This window comes from Eptatretus burgeri, chromosome 4, assembly GCF_056783735.1.
Source record: "Eptatretus burgeri isolate ZD-2024b chromosome 4, Ebu_testis_v1, whole genome shotgun sequence".
In the NCBI taxonomy this organism is placed as follows: domain Eukaryota; kingdom Metazoa; phylum Chordata; class Myxini; order Myxiniformes; family Myxinidae; genus Eptatretus; species Eptatretus burgeri.
Window position 1 is genome coordinate 85035988 of NC_140964.1, and position 12993 is coordinate 85048980.

General features: G+C 50.7%; 1 protein-coding gene across 2 annotated transcripts in view; it reads left to right on the plus strand.

Moving 5' to 3' along the window:
* The window catches only part of ARHGAP21 (Rho GTPase activating protein 21), a 141830-nt gene that overhangs the window by 77358 nt on the left and 51479 nt on the right, over positions 1-12993 (plus strand). For both annotated transcript variants that reach the window (XM_085879126.1, XM_085879127.1), the window contains exons 13-15: positions 329-390; positions 4247-4386; positions 4505-4653. In XM_085879126.1, the coding sequence (XP_085735252.1) occupies positions 329-390; positions 4247-4386; positions 4505-4653 (351 nt within the window). The remainder of the gene's footprint in view (positions 1-328; positions 391-4246; positions 4387-4504; positions 4654-12993) is intronic.

Sequence of the window (12993 nt, forward strand, 5' to 3'; positions counted from 1 at the left end):
TACTTCTGTTGATATCCATCATACAATTGGTAAGAAGAAAAACACAAAAGGAGTTTATTGTTATTGCATTTGCTGGGGAATTAAATGTGAGTTTTGTATCCACGAGTGTTTTGGATCCATTTTTGGAGCAAAGATTATGTTACATTATGGCAGAGACCCATTTAACAATTGTAATTTGGATTGAATACAAGACTGTTTTAATGGTTCGAGTTTCAAGCTTTTGGGATGATTTTTTTTTTATCATATTATCAAATGGGATAGGCACACAATGCTTTGTTTGAGTCTGTTAACCCTTATCTCCAACCACATACCATTTTGCATTCCTTAGGACTCTGGTGAGTCAAGTCGCGACTTGATCAGCAGGAAGATAAAGGAATACACCGTAATGAAGTAGGTTTCCTTCATTTTTGGTCATTTCTACTCTTCTTACATCTTCTTCCTCTCTTCCCTTGATAAGGGGTGAGGCCGAATGGTATCAGACTTCTGCTCTTCCTTGAACACGATACTCCTCCACTTTCCTCTGTCCTCAGCCAAATCTCTCCACTCTCCAACTACCCCTACCTCATTGATATCCCTCCTCACACAATCTTCCCATCTCGGTCGCAGTCTCCTCATTTTCCTCCTTCTACCTATTCGCTTTCTTTGCTATTCTCTCTTCCTCCATCCGCACCAAGTGTCCAGCTCGCTTCAGCCTGCTTTTTACCAATTTCCCCGTGATGCTCATCTGCGCACCAATTCCCTCCCTCAGTTCATCCATCCTCCTTTTATCCACCCTATTTACCCCAACAATCCTTCTGACCCAGTTGTTCTCGTTGACCTGAAGCCTCTGTCGTCTCTGTCTCAGTGCCACGGTCACGAGACCATAAAGATAAGCCACATTTCATAAGACACCAGACCTTTCCCTTTCAATTTCCTTGATATTTTTCTGTCTGCTCTCCTTCCACCCTCCTCCCCACCTCTTTCTCCGAACTACCATCCCCGGTCACTGTTCCTCCCCCATATAATTAAACCAACTTCCCTGCCTGATCTTTTCCTCTTACCTCGTATTCATTCCTTTCTTTGCTACCCGACCCACATTACCTCCGTCTTATCCATACTCATCTTCCATTCCCCCATTACCTCCTGCATCTCCCACTTACTCTCTGCCGCAACAGCCTGGTCGTCCACATCTTCCCTGGAATACCCTTCATTTTACCCTCCTGCTTACCAGCTCCATCACCATAATAAACATGAGTGGACTGAGAGAGCTTTCCTGCCTCAAGCCGATGTACACACTGAACTCCTGTAGCATCGATCGGACCAACCAAAACTCTTCCCTTCTTTTCCTCAAATATAACTTCCACCAACCTAACTTTTGCTCCAGGCACTCCCATCCATCTCAATGTCGCCATCACCATCTCTCTCATGATGGTGTCATCGGCCTTCTCAAGATCCACAAATCCTAACGCCATTTCACCTCTTGCATCTCCAACCCTTTCTTCACCAAATTTCTCAGTGTGAACATCCCTACCCTTTCTAAACCTCTGTTCTTCGTCTAGCCCCATCTCCACACTCTCCCTTATCCTCCCGTCCAGAATCCTCTTCAGTACATTCATGCCATGACTTTGGAGCATAATGCATCTTTACCTCCCAGGATCCTGTATATTGCACTTTGTCTTCCATATTGGCACAATTAACCCTGTCCTCCAATCCTCTGGAATTGAACCCTCTCTCATGCACATATTCAACAGCCTCTTCTTTCAACTAACTCTAACTTCTCCCACTGCAAATAGCATCTCTGGATGTACCTCATCAATGCCTGGTGCCCTTCCCATCTTCATCCTCTTTAATGCTGTCTGCATTTCCTCCTCCTCCTCCTCCTCCTCCTCCGTGATCTCCACTAATTCCACTTTGCCCTCTACATAACACGGTAGCTCGAGCTCACTGTCCTTACCTCCTTGGTTTGAGAGCTCTTTAAAATGGCTTTCCCAAACCTCCAATACTGCCTCCCTTTGTGTCACTCGCTTCCTGTCACCACCCATAATCATCACCTCCCCCCTTCCACTTTTCACTTCCTTACATCCCCTTCCCTGTCACGAGCCAATTTATAGATAATCTTCTTCCTACCATCATCTTCTCACTTGCTCTGCACCTCTGCTGCTTCTGTTCTCTTGTGTAATAAACGTGGGCTGTGTAAAAAGATATCCGAACAATATACAATAATCCACTGCACAAATTTTAAACAAAAAATTGAAACACGAGGGTACTTGGGCCATACAACATGTATACAAAGCATTGCGGCGCCATACGTATTTGACTGGTGCGTGAAATGCGCAAGTGTGTGTGTCTGTGTCTGTGTGTGTGTCTGTGTCTGTGTCTGTGTCTGTGTCTGTGTCTGTGTCTGTGTATATATGTGCTGGCTGCGGCTTGAGTATGAAGAGGCAGCCAGCATGGCCGCAAGAGGAGACCTCAGTAACTTTGAATGTGGTGTCATTGTTTGTGCATGTTTGGGGGGTGCTTCAGTGACAAAGGCTGCAGAAATTGCTACCATGTCACGAGGAACTGACTGGAAGGTGATGTCAGCTTGGAAAAAAAAAAATGGAAAGACGTCATCATCGAAGGACAACAGTGAGCGAAGGACATTGTCGACAAGTCATGCACGGGCATCACTCCTGCTGCAAGGCTAAACAGGAGAGCAATGGTGGGCAAACTGTGTGTGGAGTTCAATGTGGGTTGTGAGCATCCTGTGTATCGTGGAAAACGGTTAGAAGGGAACTTCACAGGTCAGGATACCATCGCTGTACAAACCACTCGTAACACCAGGCAATGTCCATACTGTCCTAGTTTTACGGTTCCAGTGGTGCAAGGAGCTTAGGTACTGGACTTTTGAGCAGTGAAGGAATGTGATATGGTCTGATGAGTCATCCTTCACCATGTTCACGACCAATGGATGTGTGCATGTGTGACAGCCCCGGGAGTTCTGCAGTCCGAGTGTCTGGTTCAAACAGTGAAAGGTTCTGGCAGATCCATAATGGTCTGGAGTGCATTTTCCTGGCATGGCCTGGGCCCGGGCCCATTAATTCCATTAGAAGGCAGGGTTGATTCAGCATGCTCCGTTACTGTCCTGAGTGATCATCTGCATTTCTTCCCTGCTGAGAGCGGTGTCTATTAGGATGACAATGCTCCAGTAAACAGGGCATGTGTTGTTACCAGGTGGTTTAAGGAGCATGAGGCCGAAGTTGCCCATCTTCCATGCCCCCCCCCCCCCCCGCCAATCGCCAGAGCTCAATCCCATAGAGCAGTTGTTCGGACATTGAGTTAGTTAATGCCATTCTGTCATAGTTTGTAATCTTGATCATGAAATGTGCCAAATGATTGAGATATTTGGAGATGTGCTTTACTGTGGTAAATTGCTCGAGTCATTCACGAATGCAGTACAAAACTAGAATGGCACTCGGTAGAGAGCACATGTCTTCCAGGCTGAACAGTTTACATTTTATACTCCACTGATGGGCCGTATCTGCATTCGGACATTAACCAAAATCGAATCTGCTTGTTGTTGTCACATACCTAACTCATCCACCAAGTTTCGTCATCCGTCCACAACTTTTGAAAAATTCCATACTATACATAGTTTTTGGCCCCATCTCTCAAATGGTGAAGAATCATTCAAAAAATTAAAAAAAAATAATAATAATAATAATAAAAAAAAAAAATCCAGATCCGGATTTTCACCGAAATCGAATAAACTCATCCTTGTCACACACCCGACCTATCCATCCACTGCTTTTTGAGATATCCTGCTCACAGATAAACTAACGGACAAACAGGGGTGAAAACATAACCTCCACCCACCTTCGGTGGCAGAGGTAATAAGAGCTAAACGGAGCAGAACAAATTGCGTCTCAGCTTGTTCGAATAACTTCCGAAGCATCCTTTCTTACAAGTCCTCGGGCAAGTTGCATTGTGTCCTCATGAATCGTAGCGATTGATGCATTTTTATTCAATTACAAAATAAATTTGTTCCAAATTACTTTCTCTTTCTCAGCCCAGCCAACACTTGAGTTACCTTAAATGCACTTTGCTGTCTAACAATGTAAAAGTGATATTTCCTGTGTTATGCTGGGTTATTACATATTTATCAATACTTGAGCATCTTCGCAGTCTAAAAAAACACCCTGCCAAGTGCAAATTCATGATGTCATATGCACAGTGGTTTGTGAATGACGACGAATTTCTGGAAGCCTCTTTTTGCTTTCTATTGCAGTGCAGCCACCGGCAAGGTGGAATTGTCACCCAAGGCACCTCGGCAGATGCTTGGAAGGCAGCCTTTCCTTGTCCCGAAAGGGGACCACAAGATTCCACCACGTTCACCAAAACAGGATTCTGACAAAGTTTCTGGCAAAGGTATGTGCAGTGATATTGCAGCTCGCGGGAGTCTGCGACTTGGTAACTTGGGACTTGAGGACGTGGTGTATTGGGTCAAAAATGCTTTCCGTCATGTTTTGATCGATGTACCTCTCAGAGGAGCCAAGTCCACCCAAAGATAAGACCACGTGGCGGAAAGGCATCCAGAGCATCATGAAGAGGCCGTTTGTGCCAAAGCCCGCTTCAGAAACTGCTCTCACGTTTGGAGTACGCTTGGAAGATTGTCCTCAGGCGTACCACAATAAGGTACCCTATAATTAATGACGGCGAGACGACTCAAATCTCCTCTGTGTTCCTCTTGACTAGAGTCATTCTTGTCTGAATTGCGGTTTCTGTGTTGCATTCATCGTGCACGTTGCACGACTCGCAGCCGGTGCAGCAAATGCCAAAATAATATCAACCCTCCAGATGTTCCTCGTGATACACTGAATTGAAGTGGTGGAGACGGTTTTGTATGATTTTGATTTGATCGTGTTATCTCTTCCATCCAGCGAGGGACAGCCTGGAATGTTTTTATTTTTATTTTTTTGGACTGTAAATGCTTTGTTTGCCAAGAGTTTACTGAATGTGTTGCAGAGGTAATCTGAAGCGTTTTAAAGTTCGATCTTTTCCTCTCCTTTCAACCCATGCGTGTCATTCATTCTTACCGCACACCGCTTCTCTTATTTTCTCTCTCATCACCGACCTTTCATTCTGTCTCACCACCATCCTTCCTTCTTTGTCGTTCTTTCCCACCACTATCATTACATTGGTTTTTTTTTCTTTTTTCTTCTTCTCTCGCTGATGCTCTTCTCGCTATTGTTCCCATTTTATTCACCCGCGCCACCTCGTTACCTTTTGTTCGTCCTCGTTACTGTTTATCTTCTCTTATGTAATCCCTTGGCTTTACCCATTCTCCACATCGCTTTCTGCCTGTATGTTCGCTCTTTGCAAACTTGTTTACTCTTTTCTTCCTGAGGCCAAAAGCAATTTTGAAGATCCCACTGACATAAACTTTTAAGCAGATTGCCTGACTTAATTTTTCGTCCAAACTACAGAATGAGGACTATATATATATATAAATATATATATATATATATATATATATATATATATATATATATATATATATATATATATATATATATATATATATATATATATATATATATATATATATATATATATATATATTGTTGCGGATTCGCGCCCGCCGGCATGCTGATGGCCACGTAACTCGAATCGCGGCACGTCGCCCACCGGACGGACAATCCAGTCGTGACCCTCTCGGACTAACGCCGGGAACCAGTCACGGGTGGACCTTTCGGTCTCACCGCGATCGAGCCAATCAGCCCCCGCGTGGGATAGGGTTGCTCGCCAAATTCGACCTACCTAAGTACCCACACGGAGGGTAGACCGGGCGATCGCACCTTGCCGCAGGTCGACTTCGGACACGGGCCACTTAAGCGACCCGTTCCGTACTATCGGGATAACCGAGCGGTGTTATTCGTCGACCTCGACGGTTCGATTAATTATCGGGCGTATTCAGCCCACTACCAACCCTTTACGTGAAGCAAGATGAGGATTCAATGGAGGAAAAGACGAAGCGAAGCGGGAAACAGTTCAACACAAAGCACATTTATTCGCGATGAACAGAAAGCACACATTCAATTCCACCAAAAGCACACAGAAAAGACACAATGCAATTTACACAAAAAGCAAATGTAAAAGCGAGGACACAATGCAGAGCTAATACCGACTACCGAGCACACGGCAACACTTATACAATTCTACTTCACAGACGGCGCCGACAACACATACCCAAAACCAAGGAAAGAATACCCTCAAGGATGAGGCGGGCCTGAGGCCGAGACCGGGTCGGGCCTACCCGTCTGGTGATGAGACGCGGAGCGGCGATGGTGCCTCAACTCCGCGGGCCTCGCGGGCAGTGTCTGGTAGGGGGTGGGAAAGGGGCCCCCTTGGTCGCACTATCTCAGCGCGGGGGGAAACAGGAGGGGGTTGCTGATGCTCGGGGTATAGAGGATTTTTATTGCCCCGCGACGAGCGTCTCCACCTCGGCCAGGTCACGCTGTCGGCCTCCCTGGGGTGCAGCTCCCCGCACGACGCGAGCACCCCCTCGTCTGCCCTCGCCGCCTCTCCACAGCTCCGTCCCCTCCGTTCCGACTCCAACGCACACGACGACCAGCTCCTTCTTGCCAACTCCACCGCCCGTGAAGTCTTGACTCTCTGTTCCCTCTTGACTCTCCTACTCTCCTACTCACTCGACTGACGAACACGGTTGCCTTTATAAGCCCCATGGCTTTGCCCTCTCATCTTTGACCCCCTCCCTTCGACCTTTCACCTCGCTCCCCATTGGCCCGAGAAAAAGTGGGCGTGAATACTTTTTGATCCATAAATTTGCATATATCGATCGCCCTCCAACGCCCTGGGGGCGGGGCCAATTCGCCCCTCGCTCATCGATTGGACGGCAAAAAGTGGGCGTGTGTCGTTTTTGATCCGTTTTTGAAGCACAAAATCCGTGATTTTGTACACGCTGTTCGGCGCGCGCCCTGCACGAGTCCAACACCGGTACCCCCAAGCGGCGCAAGAACGGTGGCGATGCGACGGTTGCGAGGTGTGACGGGAAGGTCGTGGCGGTTGTGGTGAAGCGGCGTTGTGGTTGGTGGTTGATGTTGTGACTGGTGGTGGTAACAATGGCGGTTGGTCCAAAATAAAGATAGAGAAAGAAAAACGGCTATCCTGAAGAGTCGCAGCACGCATAAATGACATGTATTCCCACTAGACAACGGGTTTGGGCCTAACTACACATGTACTTACCGAGATACCTCACCTAAGGGACCTGAATGGTGGTTTGCGAATTTGGTAACCACAACACTACCCCCTCCCCTTTTTACAGACTCGTCCCGAGTCGTCAAATTTTCGTGTGCCATCATGTGTAGTTTTCCCCTAGTACATTTTACCTACGGATCCCTGAGTGCGACATTCATGGTATTCGTGTCCCCAAAATAAATAACCTGAGGGCTGCGTAACTACCTAAACAAACTCACTCGCACGGACGACTTAAATAAAATTGCCGGCGCTAAGACAGACATGCCGGGGGCGCACTCATATGTACAGTACATCTTAACCTTAACTTACAAATTTTACACTAAACCATGGCCCAGGATCATTGAACTCTGCAAAAGAAAAGCAGTTAGCAGGGAGCCAGGCTGCCCACATGCAGTCTCTGGCTCAAACAATGCAGGTGACAGGGAACGTGGCTGGCTGCTCACACGCAGTCCAAGGCCTTCCTTTTTGAACTGAACGCAGTGAACCACAACAGTGCATGGGCTGCACAAACGCAGTCTCCGTGCCAGCTCAAGTGGCACACGCAATGAACACAACGAATGGATGGATGGATGGTTTGAATCGAACTCAGTGAACCACAACGGTGCATGGGCTGCACAAACGCAGTCTCCGTGCCAGCTCAAGTGGCACACGCAATGAGCACAACGAATGGATGGATGGACACAAACACGGTGCACGGGCCGCCACTGCAGGCCCGTGTTGTAGCTGCCAACAGGGCAGTTCTCGCAGCTTGCAAACTGTTGCCTTGCGGATCCTGGCGCACATGGAAATGAACAGGGGGGGGGGGCAAAGCAAAAATTGAACGGGGCTGGTGAACGTGGGCAGTGGGCATGGCATGGCAAAGGCAGCAGGCAAACACAGCCCGCAGAAGAAGGCCGCTGCAGGCAAACACAGCCCGCAGAAGAACTGGCCGGCACAGGCCTCGAAGAAAAACAGCCAGCAGATGAACTGGCCGGCACAGGCCTTGCAGCACACAGCTGCCAATGAAGTTGGCCGGCCTCCGCTTTGAAGCAAAACACGGTCAGCCGATGAAGTTGGCCAGCCTTTGCCGTTCAATGGAGGTTGGTGGAGGGAGTGCGGTGGTGCTGGCCACTTGGAAGGCGGGCTCGGACCTACCTACCTGTCTCCCTCCCAACCTATCGCCTTTGCCTGTCACTGTACATACCCACTACCTTAATTTGTCAAACCCCAATTTAGCCCCAACTTATTTTTTTGTTGTTTTTATTTTTACTTCCCCACTATAAATCGTCCCCTAACCCCCTTTATCGTCCTTGTTCGGCTAACCTCTCCTGTCACCTAGCCTACTCCCAACCCCTACGTTCCCTTCCCTGAGGGGAATAAGGGAGAGCTAACGTCCTGTGCTGAGGCCCAACGAAGCCTCAGAATGGCCTCCCCAGAGTTCGGCGATCTTAACACCAAGTGGGTCCAGCGGCCCACAACGAGAGCGAGGGGATGGATGGTGCGGAGGGGTACATCTCCTAATCTACCCTAACCATTTAACTGTTAAACTACCCCGGGGCTTTCAACAAGCGCCTCTCGCTTAAACTATTGGTTCTAACAACCCAGATTCCCGTCGCCTGTGTTGGTGTCCTCACAATTTCGGGCCTCGCCCCCCAATTTTCTCTCCGTGCCCTCACACGGTCTCCTGGCTGGGACACGTGGCTCCCTTTGGCAGGCACGACCCTCTGCCGATTCTCCCGCTATGGCACCCCCGGGCACTACACTGCCTCCGAGCCTACCAGCTCCCTAACACCGGGGAGTGCCCCCCATGGCACCTCCCCTGAAACGCACACGTGGCAGGCCGGCCTCCCGGGCCCCTTTCCGAGGGTCACCCGTGCCCACAACACTGCCCACGCGGCTAATGGCGCCCCGGGCCCCCGCACCAAGCAGACGCACCCGTGCCCACAACGCTATCCCGGCCCCCCATGGGCCCTTGGCCTACCACGGCCGACTCGCCTGGTGCCCGGGGTACCCACTCAGCGATACTCACCTTTCGCAGCCACGCTCCCAAGCCCGTCAACAGGGCTCCTGCACCCCTCCAAATGGGTCTCGAGCCTACTTTCCCACCAACAACAAAACGACCTCCATTTTTCAATTTGACTAACCCAGCTAACTCAATCTACACTGACCCCGGGGTCCCTTGGGCGGGAGTCACTCCTCCCCCCAATCACTCATCGCACCATGCATTCCCCATTCGCTCCATACACACAGACCCGCTGGCCTCACTCACTCACCTAGCACATGCTTCCACTTCACTCACCAACTCTTCAACACACACACCACTGAACTCTGCCATCCTTCTTACTACATCCCCTAACTAACTCGTGCTCCCACGTCGTCCCTTAAACTATAGCACGTTCCTTTAAACACTATGTAGCTAAGCTACGTCCCCTCTACACATTCACAAGTCTGTCACTGTCTCCAAATAATCCCATTAATCAATTTCCCAACCTAAATCTGGCTACAATCCCTCTAACTAATCCATTCCACGGACTCCATGAGGACTTACCCCTGCCCCATGAAGTCGGTCTAACTAAGCTAACCCTTCCCCCTAACTAGTTTCCATCCTGTGCCCCGGTAAGGGGGTCTTTCACCCCTTGCCCAGGAATCCTGTGCACCCGAAAGTGAGGCTTGCTTGTTTTTTTTTTTTTTTCCATGCGCAGCACCTGCGCGGCAACTCAGAGCTCGCGCACTTTGCAACTGCCCGTGACGTCATGCAGCTGCACGTGTTCCTCGTCCCTCCTTGGACGGTACCATCCGGCAGAGATACCCCTCCTGCCGGATTCCAACCCCACGTGCAGCCATGGCATCACCGTGCGCATAAAAAAAAACACAAGCCCCACGTCTCGAGGGGTTCCCCACGCGAACACATGTGCTTTGCCCGTTGGAGCTTAACACACACGATCGCGTGGAGAACCCGTCCGGTCCAAATCCATTTACCTGCCTAAACTTTGTCCGTCCGCGGGATCGGCAAATCCACCGCGTGCGTTTCCGGACTGGGACTTCACTCTCGCAAGCGAGCACGTGGCGGTCTCGTGCGTTGCACAGCACGAACCACGTGCTCACTGCTGGGTGAACCCGGCACGGTCCCCGAAACAACTACAGCCGCTACTCGGCTTCCTTTCCTCTCATGTCGCCGTCGTCACCTCCATTCCACCCACGCACACCTGCGTGTTACGACGCACACAGTCCACTCCATCACATTCACACCGGGAGACGCGGCTGCGTGCTCCCGCATGCCAACCGACATCTCCCTCTCATACCGCTCTCTCACACACACGGTCTCCCTTGCACACAGCGACCTTGCACACGGCCGTTCACTCACGCGTGCGGGGGTACTCACCCGCGGTGCCTCACTCACACACGGTGCCTCACCCCCACACGCGAGGGAACTCACCCGCGGTGCCTCATCCACACACGGCGTGCTGGGAAGCACGCACTCCGGCACAATCGCCACCACACCACTCACACACGGGGTCGCTTCCACACACGGGGACGCACTCACACCTTGCACCACACACACAGGGACAACCACACTGGGGATTCGTGTCCCCACAAGAATCTCCGGGGCCTCTATACCCCCCAAGCTCTCCGTGCACCTGTCCACAGCACCCGTCCCCTCAACCTCGCAAAGCACGACCGAACCCACCTGGTCGTGACTCGCCTCAAGGGGGCATACTCCCTCCCCTCGTTCCTGGAGGAGGCCATCCAGGTGCTCGCACTGGGTCTCTGCACGCTCCGCGAGCTCACCCCCATTGTCCTCCACTACCTCCGTGTGTGTGTGTGCGTCACTTACCCTGTCTTCATCGTGCAGTCTCTCCTCTATCGTTCCCTTCCCGGCTACCGTCACTGCCAACTCTTCACCCTTTACCTCCCTTGTCTCCACTATTATTTCCGTTGTCGTCACCTCGTGTCTCGTCTCACACGTTTTGGTCTCCCCATTTAATATTTCCCTTTTGGTCACCGTCACGACCCCCGCCCAACACGCCCCCCGAATTATTTTTTCACCCGCCTCCACCGCGGGCCTGTCAGCCGTTGCACCCCCTTCCAGCTCGTTTGTTCCTACACGTGGAGTCGCCATTTCCAGCACCCTGGTCACGGCCTTCATGCCCGCCTGCAGGCATCGGCCCATGTTCTGCGTCTCACCCCGTAGTTCTTTCATTTCTTTTCTCACTTGCTGTGTATTCGCATCCATCGTCGTTTTCACTTCATTTGTATTTGTATCCATCTTTTTGTTCATTTGTTGTGTATTCGCATCCATCTTTTGTGTATTCGCATCCATCTTTTCGTTCATTTGTTTGTTCATGCTTTTATTTCGTTTTTCATATTCGCTTCCATCTTTTCGATCATTTCCGCATTCATCTTTTGTGTATTCGCATCCATCTTTTCGTTCATTTGTTTGTTCATGTTCGCAATCATCTTCGCTGTCGTTTCCGCATACATTTTTGCCAGCATGGTGAATAGCTGGGTCATGTCGGGTGCGCTTGGGTGAGCCGTTTCGGCAGGGGTCGGGGAAGGGTTTTGGTGGAGAGGGGGGGGGGGGTGTCATACACCGCGGCCGCTGCCGCACCCATTTCGGGCTCTGGGTTCAGTTGGGCGAGTCCGTGTTCCTGCACAATCAACATTTCCTGCACGGGGATTCCATCCTGGACCATGGACTCTACACATTCTACATCCATTTCTAATACCCCCGGCTCCCGCTCGCCTTGAGACGCCATCTTGCTTCTCGTGAAGGGTTAATTTCGCTCGCTCATAATTTGGAGGGAATCGGGGGTCGCTTCTCTCACCCCTGGACCGATTCCCGTGAATTTAGCCGGAGACAGGAGAGCCCGTTTTCCTGTTCTCCGATACCAGTGCCGCGAGGAGGGCGATGAATTTGTATCGCACGACCTGACACCAGTGTTACGGTATTCGCGCCCGCCGGCGTGCTGACGGCCACGTAACTCGAATCGCGGCACGTCGCCCACCGGACGGACAATCCAGTCGTGACCCTCTCGGACTAACGCCGGGAACCAGTCACGGGTGGACCTTTCGGTCTCACCGCGATCGAGCCAATCAGCCCCCGCGTGGGATAGGGTTGCTCGCCAAATTCGACCTACCTAAGTACCCACGCGGAGGGTAGACCGGGCGATCGCACCTCGCCGCAGGTCGACTTCGGACACGGGCCACTTAAGCGACCCGTTCCGTACTATCAGAATAACCGTGCGGTGTTATCGTCGACCTCGACGGTTCGATTAATTATCGGGCGTATTCAGCCCACTACCAACCCTTTACGTGAAGCAAGATGGGGATTCAATAGAGGAAAAGACGAAGCGAAGCGGGAGAACAGTTCAACACAAAGCACATTTATTCGCGATGAACGGAAAGCACACATTCAATTCCACCAAAAGCACACAGAAAAGACACAATGCAATTTACACAAAAAGCAAATGTAAAAGCGAGGACACAATGCAGAGCTAATACCGACTACCGAGCACACGGCAACACTTATACAATTCTACTTCACAGACGGCGCCGACAACACATACCCAAAACCAAGGAAAGAATACCCTCAAGGATGAGGCGGGCCTGAGGCCGAGACCGGGTCGGGCCTACCCGTCTGGTAATGAGACGCGGAGCGGCGATGGTGCCTCAACTCCGCGGGCCTCGCGGGCAGTGTCTGGTAGGGGGTGGGAAAGGGGCCCCCTTGGTCGCACTATCTCAGCGCGGGGGGAAACAGGAGGGGGTTGCTGATGCTCG